Below are 17689 nucleotides of genomic sequence, written 5' to 3'. Positions count from 1 at the left end.
GTCTCCTGTCCTTCCATGAGACGGCGGGCAGCTGCTCACGGACTGGCTGTGGAAGGCACAGGAGATCGCATCGGCAGAGTGCGATGGGTGGACGGCCGCATTCGCTGCCCAAGGCGAGTCTTCACCGCAGTACACATAAGCGTGTCCTCGAAGCGAGTTCGATACCACTGCTGGGAAAAGGGCAGCGGTGGCGTGCTTGCATGTGTACCCGCCGGGGTCGGCAACGCCGACCAACGTGTGCAGATGCGTGTGGAGAGGAAGACACTCGCGGGCCCGGCCACAAGTGCACTAGCGAGCGCGGTGATAGGCGGTCGCTCCGGCGGAAGGGCACACAAACACACACACACACACACAGGTGCTGCGCGAGTGCGGAGATTCGGCTGCACCACCCCCTCCCCCCAAGCAGACCGCGCAGGTGAATCGCATGGACAGCGGCTATAATGTAGGAGGACGGTCGGCTTGAGGAGAGCCACCATTACGTGACGCGGTCACGGCACCCCATCACGCGCTCTTCTCCATCGCTGCGCATGTACATGTGCCGCGGTTCGTGGGCTGGTGCTATACATATGAAAGGGAGAGGCAGGATGCCGAAACAGGGCGCGTGCGCCTGATCACCCGTGATCGCGCGGCTACACGGTGACACCGTAGACCGTAATGATACAGTACATGACTTTGTTCTCCGCCTTGTACACGTAGCACGCATCACTCGTTGGGTTCCATGAGCACGACGAGATCATCTGCACGCCAGCGCCGTTTTTCTGGAGGATCGTGACGAGGACGACGTACTTGCGCGGCAGCTTCGCTTCCTGCGTCAGCCGCTGCACCACCTGATCGGAGATGGCGGAGACGAGGCCGGCGATCTTGCTGTGTTGATAGCGCGTTTCGCGGCTGAAGAGCGCGTTGACGACGTCTTCGCAGATGACGGAGGCGTCATCTGCCAACGTGATGCGGTCGTCGGAGGCCATTCTAAACACCAAACAGCAACATAAAAGGAAGAAGCAGCGCAGTCGACCAAAAAAAAAAAGACAGCGGCGGGTGATGGGGTGCAGCCTCAAGTGCGCGTGCGTGCATGCGCGCGTGTATATATATATATATGTATATATGCGTGTGTTGCGCATCACACACATACAGGGGAAAAACTGAGCCGATCAGCCCGTGGACGGGCAGTTTCCCAATGTGCGCACACGCGTATGGTGGCTCCTTCTCACCTTCGTTTCTTCTGCGTGTTACTGGCGCGTTGTGCGTGTGTGCCGGTGAAGGTGGCCGAGCGTGTCGGAAAGTGGCGTTCCTTCAAGGAGATGCGCAGCGGAGACGCGAGATGACAACGAAAAAGTAGAAGTCGCATAGAGGTGAGAGCGTGTGCATGCGTATGTGCGTGTTGGGGCGGGGGAGGAAGGGAGGAAGGGGGTGGGGTGGGACAGGGTGGCAAGCATGGCTATGTGGTACAGGCGTTTCGGTGCGATCGTGGGCAGCTCGGAACAGCATCGTCCTGATGGAATGCAATGTGCGGCTGGGGAGTCCAGACAGAAAAGGCATACGGGCGCACAAACACAAGGATGTACTGCAGGACGACAACGACAGTGGCCGCGGACGCGATGAAGAGGATTACTGCCATTTATCTATCTCGCGCGCGGCACTTCACAGAGTACACGCGTCTCTGACGAACGTCCGGCAGGGAGGTGCGCAGCTACGTCGATATCTCATACAAGGAGAGAAAACAGAAAGGTAAACACTATCTATGTGCTGCACAAAGGCACTGTCGACACAGGATGGCGCACACCATACCGAGCCGGCGTCGGATGCACTCGAGCCCGTCCCTCCCCCACCTCACCCCCTGCATCCGTGTCTGCCTCTCTGTGTGCTGAATACCTGAAAGGCTGTTGCCAATGTCCACAGCGCTGCCACGCACACCCGGCACAACTCCAGCAGCGTTACAGCATGTTCGCTGCGACGAGTTGGTCGATGCAGCCCTGCACGTAGCTCTCCCGCCGGGGGTCAAGGTGCATGGCTGTCTGGTAGTGCTGCAGGGCCTCGTGTGGACGCCGCAGACACACCATGCATTCCGCCAAGGTCACGTACACGACAGCCTCGCCAGGGCACTCCACCAGCAGCGCCTTGAGCTCCTCCAGCGCTTGCAACGGCTGATCGAGCCGCAGCAGGACGTCGGCGCGCTGCCGTCGCGCTGTGACGTTGTTCGGGTGCCGCTCCAGCGACTCTGTGTAAAGCCGCAGCGCCGTCTTGAGGTCGGCAAGCGACTTGCCCTGGCGGTGGTACGTCAGAGCGAAGCGGTTGATGATGGCCGGGGTCGGGTTCAGCTTCACTGCCTCCTTGTAGTACCCCCGCGCCTTGTCGATCTGCTCCTCCCTCATGAAGCGCTCCCCGAGGCCGGCGTAGGCGATGTAGAGCGACGCATCCACGGCGAGCGCCGCCTTGAACGCTGCCTCTGCCTCTGCCTTGCTGTCTTGGCCGAGCAGCTCGTACCCGTGCAGGGCGTGCGCGTACGCCAGCGTCGGCGCCACCTGCACAGCCCGCTTCAGCATTACCAAGGCGTCGCGAGGGTCCTTGATGAGACTGTATGCGTTGGCGACGACACACAGGGTGGTGGCACTGAGCGGCTCGGCGTCGGTGAGCCGTTGCGCAAGGCTGCCAAGCGCACTCTCGCTTTTCAGGTGCCACAAAGCCGTGCTGTAGAAGATGAGTGCCGGGCTCATCAGCTCCCACGGCGCGGTACGCAGCAGCTGCTCGAAGGCGTCCGCACTCTCCTGAATATCGCCGTTGTGGAAGTGGGCGAGGGCGAGCTGGCGGAGCAGCCAAGGCGATGCGGTGGATGCCACAGCCCCTGTTGCTGCGCTGCCGCCACCTTGGTTCTTCCACAGCGGCGCAGAAGAGGAGGAGGACGAACGCATCATACCAGCACGCGCTGAGCCATGCAGGCTCGCCACCGTGGACGACGACGCCGACCCCAGCGCTGCCGCTGCCGCTGCCGCTCGCTGTTGCTGCTGCTCTTGGGCAAGCAGCGCATGAAGGGTTTCCACTGCCTCTGGGCAGCGGTAGGTAATGCCGAGGAAGGCAGCGTGCAGGAACGGCCGCAGGTGCTGCTGTGCGCACCGCCGCTGCTGTGCCGTGAGACAAGGGGCTGGCAGCGTCACCGCCGACGGACCTGCTCGCACCAGCTGCGTGGCATGCGGTGAAACAGAGGCAGCGCTATGGTTACCACCACCGCCGCTAGCGAGAGCAGCAACAGCAGCGGCGCTGCGTGGAGCACGCTGCTCCTCGTCGTCTGCATCGGCGTCCACATCGACAGCGATGTCGGTGGCGTCTCGGCCGCGACGCTGCGGAGGTCGTTGGCGCTGCTGTGGTGGCTCCGTGACATCGACCTCCGCTCTATCTTCTTCCTCGATCAGTGACTCCTTCACAGCAAGTAGTGACTGCACCACCTGCTCCGACGGCCACGCCAAGTGCACGTACTCGTGGAACGCATCGAGACGAAGCGGGTGGGCCACGTAGGCGCGGCGCAGGTGCTCAGCCGCGATCGGGTGCCGCTGGCGATGCTTCTCGCACAGACCCAACCAGTAGAGCACCTGCGAAGTGCGCGCCTCCGTCACGAAGGCACAGGTCCGCAGCTGTCTCTCCGTGGTACGTACTGCTGCCGCCACACCAGCGTCGTCTTCCTCGCTCGTATCACTGCGCCCGGCCACCTGCTGCTGCTGCTGCTGGCGAAGCTGCTGCAGCCTCCGCCGAAGAACGCTAGAGATTGTGGTGACTTGATGGCACACGTACAGCAGCTGCGAGAGCACCTTGGCGCCGTCCTCGTAGTGCTGCGTGCGGTAGCAGCACACACCGAGGAGGTACTGGCAGTCCCACTGCGACTGCAGGTCAACCGTCTCGTAGCCGAGCTCGAACTCGTCCGAGGTGACGTTGTTCTCGTTGCTCGAAGCTGAGAACGTCGCAGCTGCTGCCGTCGAGGACATGCCCGACGAAAACGGATGCTGCGGCGGATGCACGCCGTAAGAGGCTGTCCAGGTGCGGCGAGCGTCGAAGGGAAGGAAGCCGCTGCCCACCCCCCCTGCCGCTCCGCCAGCAGCACTTGTAGAAGCACCAGCCGTCCATGGTCGTGTCACATGCAGCTCCAGGAAAGGGTAGTAGTGTTGCAGCAGCCGGTACGCCGTGCCGGCCGCCCCACTGACAGTGTAGCAGTGAGCGAGCAGGTGCAGGTGCGCGTAGGACGCCTCCAGGTCGAAGAGACGCTGCGCAAGCTCGATGGCGTCCGTGTACAGGTACCCGGAGAGGCTCTCCTGCACACTGGCGTTGAGGCTGCTCAGAACATCGCTCGAGATGAACGAGAGAGGCGGCGAAGCCGCGGAGGAGGCAGACGGCAGCGGCGGCGTGGCGACATCGGGGGTGGCGCGTGGCGCAGACGTACGCGACGCTGGGGGGGCCGCCGCACGTGACGCTGCTGGATCGGCGTGGACGGAGCCGTATGTATGCGCGCGAACACGCGTGCTACCGCCACCGCGGCGCGAGTGGCTCGATGTGTAGATCGGCGATGACGACGGCGATGATTCGGATGGTTGGTACGACGACCCTCGCGAATACGCGCCGCTGCCTGTCCCGCGGTAAGTTCCAGGAGAAGCGCGCGCGTGCGGATAAGCGGTGGAGGCGTTGGACGAGGGCGGCGGCGGCGTTGCTGACATTGTCAAGGTGTGGCCTCTCCTAGGTTTCTCTCGCTCCGTTGCCAGACTTGACCGGCGGAGTAGGCAGTATTGTGGGCCTCTTTGAGATGAACGGGGGTGATAGGGCGTTCCTGTGGTGCGTGTGCGTGTGGAAGGGGGGGGGGAGTGCGGTGGAAGAGGGGAGAGGAAAGGGTGGCGTAGGATAGAGACGAAGGCAGACGTTCATGACGGTAAGCCGCGAAGCTAGCGGCAGCGCGAGAAGGAGATCGCCAGGGAGAAGCATCCACATCAACGCGCGCGCCCCTTCCCCTCTACCCGACATGCATGTCGACTTCGTGTGGCGGGAGAGGCGCTCGAGCATCGTCGCACCATGTCGCATCGTTATCTTCTCCGCATCGAGAGTTCGGCTCACACGACAAGAGCAACGCGCCGATAAGCAGTTCGCGTTTTCTCTGTTCCTGATTTTTCTGTGACCCCCCTCCACGACGAAGAGGGAAGGGATACACACACACACACACGCCTCGCAGCACGGGGCCCACCGACCCCACCCCCCTGTGTGCGAGGGGAAGCCGAGCAGCCCCCCATCCCGTTCCGACCCCGAACCGCCGCTGGCGATGGCCGGGCCGAGCACCTACGACGTAGCGCCGTCCGAGCAACCTGCGACAGTGAACACGCCCGCGCCGCCCCGCGAGCGATGCACCAAGGGTGCGGGCGGAGTTCGGCGCAGGGGCCACGCGGGGATGGCTAGACCGGCGCATCGCTGCACCGCGTGTGCCTCTACGGCTGCCTCGCGCCGTGGGTTGGCGGCCTGTGACGGACTAGGGATGGGAAGGGGGGACACGATTGAGTGGCGTGGCGCTTGAACTCATGTGCCGTCGGGCAGAGTGCGGACACACGCTGGAAAGGAGAAAGATGCAAATCTATAGTTCTGCGGATATAACACACACACACACACACACGCATACATACATACACATTTCCCTGGCGTAAGCAGCAGCAGCTACAGCAGCTGCGTGTGTATATGTGTATGCCTACTGCGCTTACGCAGACGACGTCACAGCGCCTTGTTTCTCAGCGCCGCTCGCCACGTTTTGCGGGTCGCTGTCGGCGGACGTCGGCTGAGACGGCGGCTTGTGTTCGATGCGCGCCACCTCCGAGTAGCCTTGCGTATTGCGAATGTGGTAGAGCACGTTGGCGTTGTTGAACATGCCGTCCTTCAGCGACACCAGAAGGAACTGTGAATGGGGGAAGTAAAGCTGCAGCATGCGGCCAATGTTCTGGGTGTGGCTGGGGTCGAGGGCAGCGTCCACCTCGTCCAGGATGTACAGCGGTGCGGGGCGAACGCGCAGGATGGCCAGTATGAGGCACAACGCCAGCAGCGAGCGCTGACCACCGCTGAGCTCGGAAAGTGATTCCCTCGGCTTCCCGTTGAAGGAGACACGGACACTGAGGCCGCTGAGATGGTTCGCCGCGTCGCGTTCCTCCAGCAACTGCGCCGTCGCGCCAGGCAGACACGTGGCAAAGAGCTTACCGAAGATGGAGCTGACGACGCCAACCATGCGATCCAGCGCGCCCCACTTCTTCGACTCGATCTCGGTGATGCAGCGCTGGATCGCCTCCTTGTCCTCGCCAAGGGCGGTGCGCTGCTTGACGAGCTCCTCGTACTCGCGGCGCCGCTCCTCGTACAGGATAGCAGACTTTTGCGAGAGTTTGCTCGACATCACGGCAGCACGCGCTTCGACGTCGCGCAGCTCCTGCAGGATGGCCGCCGTGCGCGCCGCGTCGCTGAAGTCGTATGGGCCACCTGGTTGATTGAATGCGGCCCGCGCCTCGAGGAGCCAGCTGTAGCGCTGCTCCGCCTCATGAACGTGGCGGCGCAGACTCTCGAGGCACCGGCTCTGCTCTCGCAGCTCCACTTCGCCATTCTTGACCAGGTTATCCAGCGTGACCTTGCGCTCCGCGAGGCGCGTCAGCTCCTCCTGGGCGTCGTCGATATCTTTTTCCAGCCGCTGGCGCCGCTCCTCGTTCTGCTTAGAGCGCGCCTGCACCGCCGCCAGCTGCTGCGTCACCTCCTCGACCTGCGCCGCCAGCTTCAGCTTCTGACTCTGTTGCTGCACCATATCCTCCTCCGTGTCTTGTGTCTTGCGAGACAAGTCCGCCGCCTGCTGCTCCATGTCTGCCTCGAGTCGCTCAAACTCCGCCGCGCCGCGCTCCTCGTCGGCCGTCAGCCGCGCCACGTGGGCCTCCGCTGCGGCGAGTTGATCTTCCATTTCCTGTCGCACCGAGTTCAGGTCTGTCGTCTGAGCCTGCGTGGCCAACTCGCGCTGCCTTGCCTGCAGGACCTCCACCTTCTCGCGCGCCTCGGCGAGCGCGGTCCGCTCGCGCTCCATCTGCTCCGTCAGCTCAGCCGCATCGCTCTGCACACTGTTAGCGGCGACGATGTAGCGCTGCTTCGACAGCTCCGCCGCCTCCTCCGCTGCCTTGTATACCTGGATGTCGTGCTGGTGCTGCCGGAGCGTGTCGCGCAGGGCGGCGTACTCGACTTCCAGCGCGCGCGTGCGTTGCTGCAGCGCCTTGAGCGGCTGTTTCTGAGCGGTGTACGTCTTGAGGTCGGCGAAAACGTCGCGTAGCTGCCGCGTCGACCCGCCCGTCATCAAGCCGTTCGGCTCGGCCACCTCGCCCTCGACGGTGACGGCCTTCGCCTTAATGGACGGGTTGTAGGCCAGCTCCTGCGCAAGCCGCAAGCTGGAGCACACAAGGAAGTTGCCAAACACGAAGTCCGCAAGAGCGTTGAGCTGCTGCTGCTGCTGATGGGATGAGGCCTCCTGCACCGTCACCAAGTCCCGTGCGCGGTGCACCCAGCCACCCTGCTGCTCGGCAATGAGCCGCGCCGTCTGCAGCTTCGCGCCATCGATAAAGAAGTGTGTTGGCTGACGCTGCAGCTTGTCCAGGGCAAAGAACGCGGTGCGCTGCCGCAGCCCACTGCGGATGATGGCTTCAGCGACGCGATCGTCCGTGACGACGACGCGTAGCAGCTGGTTCTGGGCGCCAACCATGAGCCCCAGCGCATGCTGCGGATCGGTCGGAGTGATGAGTTGGCCGACACGCCCAAGCACCTTGTCTTCCGTGTCGGGTGGGCAGGCGTAGCGGTTGTAGTCGAGGTCGTAGTTGCGCGCGGTCGCCGTGCTCACCTGCCGCTGGAAGTTCTCGTACTCGGCCTGGTACTCACGCTTCAGCGACGAGATCTCGGCCTCGAGGGCCTCCTTGCGCTCCTGCTTCAGCGCCAAAGGGGTGTACACCGCCTTTGCCTTCTCGAGAGACGCGGCTGCCTTGGCGTACTCGTGCTCTAGGTGCCGCACGCGGCCGTTCTCCTCGGCCTGGTGCGCCTCGACTCGCCGCTGCTGCTTCACCAGCTCCTCAAGCCGCTCTGTGGCGCGGCGCACGCGCGACTGCTGCTCGATGAGCTGCAGGTCCACCTGCTGCCGTTCCTCGGCGAGCGAGACGCCCGAGGCACCGGCCTGCACGCCGGATCGGAGGAGCTTGAGGCCCTTCTTCAGCCTTGCGCACGTTTCTTTGCCCGCCCTAATCTGCGCGAGCAGCTGCTCGTGCTGCCGCTGCCGTGCCGCGAAGGCCGCCTGCCTGCTGCTCTGCCGCTCCTGCTCCTTCCGCAGACTCTTGAGCTGTGTCTCGAGTTGCTCCAGCGACTGGGTGCAGTTGCACAGCTGGCCTTCGAGGCGGCTATGCGCCTTCTTCAGTTCATCTTCCTCTTCGTGCAGCGCGATGGCTGCATCGCTCGGAGCGCTGAGGGAGTCCTGCAGCTGCAGGAGTCGACGCGCTGCCTCCTCTTCCTGGCGCGGCAGTGCCTGCAGCTGCGTCTTCGCGTTCTGAACGTCGGCCTTGCGTGCCTCCATCGCCGCCTCCGCCTCTGTGTGCTGCGTGCGATGCGTGTAGTAGTCCAGCGCGACACGGAAGCGCGCCTTTTCCTCCATCTTCTCTCGCTTCTGCATGAACGTGTTGTACTCTTCCTGGTCGGCCCGCATCGTCTCCAGCAGCGGTCGGATCTGCGCCTCGATGTTCGTGTCGATCTCCTCCATCTTCCGCTCCTTGTTGCGAATAAGCGTCTCGGCGGTGCGGCGGCGATGATCAAAGGCCTTCGTGCCGACCGCCTCCTCGATGAGGGACAGGATGTCCTGCGAGCGCATGCCGATCAGCTTGTGCACGGTCCCCTGCAGGATCATGAAGTGGGGGTTGTCGACGTTCAAGCTGATGCTCTCGAAGAAGCGCTTCACCTTGCTCTGCAGCGACACGTTGTTGTTGAAGAAGAACTGCTGCCTCCCACCGAGCTTGATCTGACGGCCAATGGTGATGAGCGGGTACTCCTCGCAGCTGTAGCCCGGCGGGGCGGAGGCGGGGTCATCGTTCACGAATTCGATCGTCACCCGCGCCGCGTGCACGCCGGTCGTGCCGGCGCGGAAAATCAGCTCCCGCGGGTCCTCGGCGCGCACGCGCTTCAAGTTGGTGATACCCATGACGAAACAGATGGCGTCGAAGATGTTCGACTTACCACTGCCATTGAGCCCGGTGATGGCGTTAAAGTGCGGACTGAGGTCCGCCAGCTCCTTGCGGTGCGCATACGACTTGAAGCCGTCAATCACGATGCTCTTTACGCGCATGGCGTCAAGGTCAGGGGCAGCGGCGAACGCGCGGTAAGGTGGTGGTAGTGGTAGCGGTAGGGAATGGGAAAAGAACAGAGGGGGTGTGGTGGCTCTAAAAGATGCGCGCCAGTCGCCTGCGCGGCTGCGTCTATACGATGGTGTAGCGTACGTGCCGGCTTGTGAGTGTTCGTCTATGATTGCCTGTATGTGGACGTGTCCGGGTGAGGCCGCTTACATCGGTGTGCGCGCACGTGTGTGCACGCAGGTCACCACTGCAGTCGGCCGCGGAGAAAGACCTGGGTGAATGCATCGCAAAGTAGAGTCGAGGCAGGAACGGTGTTGAGTTTCAGTTGGGCGCAGAGAGCTGCAGGGCGGCTGATTCCCCCCGGCCACGCATACACAATGAGTATATCGCTCAACCGGAAGGGGGTCAGTGGGCAGAGAAGCACGGAGGAGGCGCGGCGACGGAGTCGACAACGCACCTCGCGCAACGACAGTACCCCCTCCCTTCTACCAAGCACCTGCGTGATGCAGCCTAGAGAGCGGTTGGAAGAGTCCGCACCCCGCGCGAGCACTCCTTGGCACGCAAGCATGTGCGCGTGCATCCGCACACCGACACCCCTAGGTCAGAGCGCTTCTTCTCAGGAGTCGCCGGCCTCCTTCACGCGTCGCGCACAGCTTCACAAAGGAAAAGGAGCCTTTTTCGCCCCTTCTCTTTCTGCCCTTTACTTCTGTGGTAGACACCGTCTACGCGCAACGCAGGGGAAACAACAACAAAACAAAACACAAACGCATGATCATCCTCATCACCACGAGAAGAGCTCATCATCATCAGCGGCGGCGGCGGCATCACGGCAGCCGCACGCCCATCATTGCGTTCTCTTTCTTCTCTCCCCTCGCGCTCTCCTCCTCCTCCCCCCCTCTCTCCCTTCCCCTCTCGCGCGCACAGGCCAGCAAGACAAGCGGCAGCGTTCCCAGCGAGTCCCCTCCGTCACTTCGCGCCCCCTCAAAAAAAAAAAATTGTCAGCGGCGCGCAAGCCGCACGAGCACACGGGCGCGAGGAGCCATGCGGATCGGACTCGCCGGCCGGAAAAGACGCGGCCGCGGACAGGCGCACAGGCACCGGGCGACACGCATTCTCCCGCGCGCACGCCGGGCCGTGAGGAGGGGTGGTGGTGGTGGTGAGGGAGAGGGGGCCCACAATGCGCACGCGACCAGACGGACAACGAAACCAACCGAAAAAACGGCAGGCGACCCTCCCACGTATGAAGCAGCGTGCGAGCAACGGCGGATCCGAGAAACAGACGAAGACAGGGAAGGAAAAGGGGGAATAGGAGGAGGAGGGCAGGAGGGGAGGGGGGGGGGTGCGCGTGCAGGCGCGCGTGTGTGCATGCATGCATGTCGAGATCGAGGCGGTGGGAAGGGGGTGGGGCTGAGGGAGACAAGAGATGAGTAGGGAGCCACGCCGGCCGAGAGAAGACACAAAAAGGAAGATGGCCCGCACGCAACATACGGAGGGAGGAGGGGAGAGGGCGGCGGCGGTGGTGCTGGTGGTGGTGGTGGTGATGCAACCGTGACGGTGGCTGCACTGTGGAAGCGGTGACAGGGAAGAGACGTAACGAGAAGACGGAAATCATAACGAAACGTGAAACGAGAGATCGCGCGCGCGTAATGTGATGCGTTGTGTTATGAGCTTAACGAAAATAATAACACCGAACGCCACAAGAAGAAAGAGAGACAGGGAGGGAGGGAGGGGGGGGGCACTGATGCGCAGACGCAAACTTCGAAAAAAAAAACAAAGGAAAATAGTCGGCTGCAAACTGAAAACGAAGCACAGAAGAGAAGGGAAGAGGGAAGAGAAGGATCACGCTACAAGCACAAGCAGCAGCCAGCCAGCCAACGAGCCGGCCAACAACAACACAGACAGACAGACGTAAAAAGAGCACAATGAAATAGGGAAGAAACAACGACGACAAGGCAACGGTTCGAGAGGCGGAGTGGGTGGGCTGTGAGAGAGAGGGAGAGAGGGAGGGGGTGCGGGCAGAGATGATGATGATCGTGCGCACCCCCTCACTTGCGCCCGCTCTTCTCGAGCGGCGACGCGACTCCCTCGGTCACCTTGGCCAAGAACGGGTGGCTCAGCATGTCTGCGGCTGTCGGGCGCAGCTTCGGATTGCGCTCAAAGCACCTCTGCAGCAGATCCATCAGCTCCGGGTCTATGTCGGCCGGTATCTCCGTCGGCAGCCCGGTAGAGTTCGCGATCTTGTACACGGCGGCCCACATCGAGTTGCACTCCGGCCATGGCGGCTTGCCCGTCAACATCTCCACAATCGTGCAGCCAATGGACCAGATGTCGCTCTTTACGCCGTACCCGCCAGCCTCGCACTTGATCACCTCCGGGGCCATCCAGTACGGCGTGCCGACCATCGTCGAGCAACCGTGCGTGGCGCTGCAGACATCGTCGATCGCCTTGCTACAGCCGAAGTCCGCCAGCTTCACAATGCCGTCGACGGAGACGAGCACGTTGTCGCCCTTGATGTCGCGGTGCACGATGCCGCACTCATGCAGGTATTTCACGCCGCAAACCATCTGGTATACCCACTGCCGCAGCGTCTCCAGCGGAATGCTCTTGAACTTGGCCACGAAGCTCGTGAGCGTGCCCCCGCTGACGTACTCCATGAAGATGTTTAGCGTGTTCTGCACCTTGTCCTCCAGACTACCGTAGTACTGGACGCAGTTCGGGTGCCGCAGCCGCCTCATCAGCGCAATCTCGTTGCGTAACTTCTCCATCTCTTCCTCGCTCTCCACAGTGCCAAGCTCGATCACCTTGCAGCACACCGTGCGGCCGTTGCGCAGGAGGGCCGTGTACACGGCACCGAAGCTACCCTTGCCGATCGTCTTGAGCGGCGTCCAGCCTTCGAGGTCGCTGTCGTCCAGCAGCATCTGCGGAGCCGCCAGAGAACGCAAGAACGGCGACGATGCCTCCTCGATAGTCACACCGCCTGGGCCGCTGAAGTCTTGGTAGTGCGAGGAGCTGTTCTTGCGCAACGAGCTCCTGAGGCTCCTCATGGCTGCTGCCGACACGTTCATCGAGAAGGACGGGGCGTGAACCTGATCAGCAATGCGGCGCAGCTTCTCAGCGTCCAGAGGGGCGAGTACGGCGGCCGCCGTCGATTCGGAGAGACCAATGCTTCCCCGACTGCCGCCAGCGCCGCCGTCACCCGCTCCGTCCTCGCTTCCGCCATCGGCGTCGCTGCTGTCAGGTGTGAGGACGGTTGCCTTGTGGCGCGTCGATTGGCTGTCCACGTGCTCGCCGTCGACAAAGAGTCCAGCAACCCAGTCACCGTTGGCGAGCCACTCACACCCGTCGCCGTGCTTGACGCCGTCCTTAAACATGCCGATGTAGCGTGCACCGTCGGCCCAGAGATAGGTGCCGCGACCGTTGGGTTTGCCGCGGGCGAACTCGCCCTCGTAGACGTCGCCGTCAGAGTTCGTCTGCACGCCACGACCCTCTTTTTCGTTCCGGTTGAACTCGCCCTCGTACGTGACGTGCGCGGCGGGCTCGACAAGCTTGCCAGAGCCGTGACGCATGCCTGCCAGCCACTCACCCTCGTACACGTTGCCGCCTGCGTACAGCATGCGCCCGTAGCCTTGCCGCATGTCGTCTGCCCATTCACCCGTGTACAGCCCCGTGGCGTCCTTCATCTCGCCACGACCCTCCATGCGACCTCTAACGTAGTTGCCCTGGTAGTAGTCGCCATCTGCCCACGTGTAGGTGCCCTTACCATGCATCATGCCGTTCAGCCACTCGCCTTCGTACGTGTCACCGCTGTGCCACGTTGCCTTGCCGTAGCCGGCCATCTCGCCGTTCTCGTCGATCGTGCCGACGTAGTAGCCCTCGTCAAAGTCGATCTGCTCCACTCCGGGCAGGAGACGCACACCACAGTACTCGAGCGGCTCGTTGACCGCCGCGTGCTGCGCGCCGTCGCCTTCATCGTCCACGTCTGTGCTGTGCGACAGCAGCGAGGGATGCGATGGCTGTTGATGGGCCTGCGCTGGAGGGTAGCCGTCGACATTGATTGACCCGCTGCTGTTGCGCAGCGCTGCCGCGAATGAGGGGTTATTCCAGTTCGCGCGCTCACTGCCACTGGCTTTCGCTGCTGCTCCGATGCTGTGACTGTCACCGCCGTGTGATGATGGCGCCGCCGCCGCAGCAGCAGCGGCCGCAGAGGCACCCTTGTTATTCATAGTGCTGTTCAAGCTCATGGGCAACGAAGCCGTCGCTTGGTGCAAGCTCGACTCGTGCTGCTGGTCACTCGACGGCTGCTCCGTGTGCGACGACGGCGCTTGCGACGGTGTGGTTTCAGCGGTAGAGATGCTGATGGTATGCGGCACCACCGCCGTCGTCCCGCTGCCACTGTAGTAAGAGCGAGAGGACATTGGAAGTCCCTTGGCGGCTGCGGGTGCGTGGTGCTCGCTGTGAAACGGTGGCCTCTTCTTGCGGCAGCCACAAAGAGGGTTGACTGGGTGGGATGAGGTTCGAGTAAGGGCGAAGCGGTCCGTCGCAATCTTGTTTCGCACAATCGCCGCACGGGCGCACGACGCGGCGCAGAGCTGAGGAGGGGGAAAGAGGACAAGCCGAGGCAATACTGTGTGACTTGATACACCGGCTGACAGAGGGCCAATGGTGTGTGTGTGTGTGTGTGTGTGTGTGTTGGTCAAGGGAGGGAGGGGAGCCGGTGAAGCACTGGCGGACACGCACACAGCAGCGAAAATAGGAAATAAGAAAGGAAAGGACGTCCACGGCAACAAAGGAGGGGCAGAGGGGGTGGCGAGACGACGCGGATGCTGTGAACGGTAGCGTACGAAGAGAACACGAGCGCACACTGATAATAACACGAGTGACAACAAAACAGTGTTGTCGTTGCTTGGAAGAAAAGACGCGCGCACACACGTGGCCGTGTGTTGCCGCAAAAACGACAGGAGGGAGACAACGCTCCCGAAGGAGGAGGAGAGTCAACACACACACGCACACACGGCGAGAGAGTGACACGTAGACAGACAGGTAGACAGAGAAAGAGAAAGGGAGAGGGAGGGCGCCGCAGTGGTTGTAGCACCAGAAGGTGTCGGCGTGTGATGCTGAAGAGGAAGAGGAGGAGGAACAGGACGCAAGTGTGTGCGTATGCCTGTGATTTGCTTGTTTGCCAGCGGGCGAAAAAAAAAAAACAACCCCTCAAAAAAAGTTTTAGGCGGCGGCGGTGTGCTCAGACAAAGACGGCGGAAACCAACTAAAAGAACGGACAGACAGACGGAGCTCAAGACGGGGAGACGGGAGAGGGAGGGAGAAGGACACGCACACGCGCGCACAAAACTCACAAATATTGCCGAGGCAGATCGGGGACTAGAGTCAGCACCGATGCCGCGGCAACAAGAATACACACCCACACCCACACCCACACAGGGAGGGAGAGAAACGGACACAGCAACTATAGGTGAGAATGGCTTTAATAGTAGTGAAGGTAGGTAGAGGTGATGGACTGAAGGACGTCCGTGATGACGAGGCAGGGTAGCAATCGCAGCAGCAGCAGCAGAGCTTTCCAGCAACACCCAGGAAGTCTAGATAGAAGGGCGGCTCTGGAGCACGGTATGTTGCTTCTGGGTCGACGTGCGTCTCCCCGCCCCGCTCCGCTCCCCTAACCTCTCTTTTCCTGTCTTCAAAGGCCAAACTATCCGCTTCTCTCTCCTGCGAGAGAGCTGAATAAGCATGGGGGGGCACCGACACGCACACGTGCACACAAACCTAGCGCACGGTGGACAGAGGAGAGCCACAACGAAAGAAAAGGAAGTATAGAAGGTGTGTGTGTGTATGGTGGCTGCGTTCCCCCTAATACGTGTGCTTGTATCTCTCCGTGCCCGTGTGCCTGTGCGAGCGCGCGCGGGGTTGCGGGTTTGTTGGCGCCCCGTTCGCGAGTCGGTGAGGACGCAATGAGATGTAGCGCCGAAGGAAGAAGGGAAGGAAGGAGAGGTGTGCACGCGCACAGCTCAATGCCCTTTTCTGAAAGCCTGCGTCCCCCACCTGCGGCGACCTCTACTGTGCCGCCCTCGCGGTTGATGAATGCGGTGATGAGCCGTGCTTGCTTGCTTGCTGACCGAGATGAAAGTCTTTGCGCTTGCCTTGTGCTTTTTCTTTTGGGAGGAGGAGGGGGCCGAGTACTGTTACTTAGGTCCCGGCCTTGCTCCCTCTTACACTGCGCGGCAGAGTCCAGCCACGTACTTCTCTGTGTGTGGGTGTGTGACTGTTCGTGGACAGTGTGCAGGAAGCGAGAGGGAGAGTGAGAGAGACAGGGTATATATATATATGTCTAGGTATAGCCGTAGTGGTGATAACGGGGCCGGTGAACGGCGGTACTGATGTGCCCCTTCTTCCTTTATATGTAGTGCTTTCCGTGTATGTGCGTGCTGACGAAGGGGTGGGGGGGGGTTCGGGGGGTGGCGGGCGGGAGGGACGAGAAGATGCTAAACGGGGATGACCTGCACATGCGCACACATGCAGAGAGGGAGGGAGGGAGGGAGGGGCAGAGCTTGGAAAAGGAGCCGACGATGGCGTGTACAGGGTGTTACGCAAACGGACATACACACACACACTTATGTATATACCGGTGACAACGGTGCTCTCTCTTGCTCTCACTCAGGATTGTGAAGATTGGAGAGGAGGGTGGGTGGGGTGGGGGTGGCGAGAAGGATCGAAGGACGGGCTATGCAGGGTAAAGAGCTGCTCTCTCACCCCTACCCTCACCCCTCCCCCTTCCACCACACCAAGACACGCGGCGCCGACATGTTCGCCACGCCACGCCTGGCGTGTCACTTTCATGGCGCATCGCTCGCGCCCGCTCGCCCCTCGTATTTTCGCTTCTTCAGATTTCCGCTGATGTTAATATTCCGAATCATTTTTTTTTTTGGGGGGGGGAGTGAGGCGGTTTTGTGCGTGCGTGTGTGCGTGTGTTGGGAGGGGGGAAGTACGCGCACAGACGATGAGGTGATACACAACCAACAACAACGAGGGAGCGACAGGAGGGGGGAGGAAAAGGGGAGAAAAGAGCTCATACAGGTCAGAGTGGCATCTGCTTGCCCTTGTTTTCGTGCGCGCGCACGCGGATGGGCTGCCGGAGACGCCCGAGTAGAATGAGACGACACGATACAACGAAAGCGAAAGCAAATAAGGCGAGAAAAAGAAAAGCGACGCCGCCAACGAGAACTACGACGACGGCATCGAGGTGGTGGAGGGGGTGGGCGGAAGTGCTCCCTCCCTCGTCGACGTGATTCGGGAATCGGGCCGGCGGGCGGAGCGACATCGATACAGAGCACCTGGGAGGGCGGGAGAGGAAGGAGCGACAGCAAGTGTGCACGCTAACGTCGCGTCAGCGAATCGCTCCATCTACTTTCTGCGCACTTGTGCATGCTGGGCACGACTTTCTTATCCTCTCTCACCCCCGTGATGGGCGCCCTGCCGTCATCACTCTCTCTCGCGCATCCACCCCTTCGCATGGCTGATGTTGTCCTTCTCCTCCTCACCTTTTACATCGCGGGTACAAAAACCGAAGAGAACATCACTCGCACAGGCCGATACAGGGGAGAAAATATAGAGAAGACCGACAAGATAACGTGAGGAGGGAGAGGTGGGGGAGATGAAGAGTGGTCCGCCGTGCATGGCGAGACGCCAAAGGGAACCAACATCAAACACACAAAGAGAACAACAGCAACAACAACAAAAAAACGGCTGTAAAGGAGGGGAAGCGAGTAGACGGCGGACTACAGAACGAGATACAAAAGGGGCGGGGATGGGGTGGGGATTGTCTTAGAGAAGGAGAGACATCGCGAGGACCCGGCGCTTCCTCTGCTTGTGCTCCACACAGGTTCTTAGAAGACACAAACAAGCAAGCAACGACATCAAAAAGCCAGCAATACAGGGCACACACACACACGTAGTAGTAGTCGGCGCCTTCGTCGTCGTAGTCGTCATTAAAAGTCGTAGTCGTGGTATATATATATATATGCGTATATATGCATACATCTACACACCTATACATATGCATGTATGCATATATGCTTAGAGAATGAGAGATACACACCTCACCTCTTCTCCATCGCGAAAACAACCCCCCAAAACGTACAATACTGTTTCGGCTATTCTCTGGGCCTCATTTTGTTCGAAAGTCCTGATGGACGCGGGAGGGGGCGGGGCGGGGCGGGGGACGAGGGGTACACACACACACACCTTAGGGCGTGGCATCACAGGGTCCAAGTGCCCCGCTACCCCCAACACACGGACACACACACACACGCACGCACGCACGCATGGTA

General features: G+C 61.4%; 4 protein-coding genes across 4 annotated transcripts; all 4 read right to left on the bottom strand.

Annotated features, from left to right (window-relative positions):
* Window positions 1-629: 629 nt before the first annotated feature.
* On the bottom strand, window positions 630-965 carry LINJ_05_0420 (putative dynein-light chain-protein; the record flags this gene model as incomplete). Its single annotated transcript, XM_001462968.1, has 1 exon — window positions 630-965. One exon carries the CDS (start codon window positions 963-965, stop codon window positions 630-632), a length of 336 nt encoding a protein of 111 aa, XP_001463005.1.
* A 966-nt stretch (window positions 966-1931) lies between these two features.
* Window positions 1932-4694, bottom strand: LINJ_05_0410 (conserved hypothetical protein; the record flags this gene model as incomplete). The annotated part of the gene is made up of 1 exon (XM_001462967.1): window positions 1932-4694. The coding sequence occupies one exon, from the start codon at window positions 4692-4694 to the stop codon at window positions 1932-1934; it is 2763 nt and encodes a 920-aa protein (XP_001463004.1).
* Window positions 4695-5713: 1019 nt separating this feature from the next.
* Window positions 5714-9346, bottom strand: LINJ_05_0400 (putative structural maintenance of chromosome (SMC); the record flags this gene model as incomplete). Its single annotated transcript, XM_001462966.2, has 1 exon — window positions 5714-9346. The coding sequence occupies one exon, from the start codon at window positions 9344-9346 to the stop codon at window positions 5714-5716; it is 3633 nt and encodes a 1210-aa protein (XP_001463003.2).
* A 2052-nt stretch (window positions 9347-11398) lies between these two features.
* LINJ_05_0390 (putative protein kinase) lies at window positions 11399-13768 on the bottom strand (the record flags this gene model as incomplete). The annotated part of the gene is made up of 1 exon (XM_001462965.1): window positions 11399-13768. One exon carries the CDS (start codon window positions 13766-13768, stop codon window positions 11399-11401), a length of 2370 nt encoding a protein of 789 aa, XP_001463002.1.
* Between the last annotated feature and the right edge of the window lie 3921 nt (window positions 13769-17689).

Source organism: Leishmania infantum, chromosome 5 (assembly GCF_000002875.2).
Source record: "Leishmania infantum JPCM5 genome chromosome 5".
Classification (NCBI taxonomy): domain Eukaryota; phylum Euglenozoa; class Kinetoplastea; order Trypanosomatida; family Trypanosomatidae; genus Leishmania; species Leishmania infantum.
The sequence above is the reverse complement of the archived record's forward strand: the minus strand, read 5'-3'. Positions and strand labels throughout refer to the sequence as shown.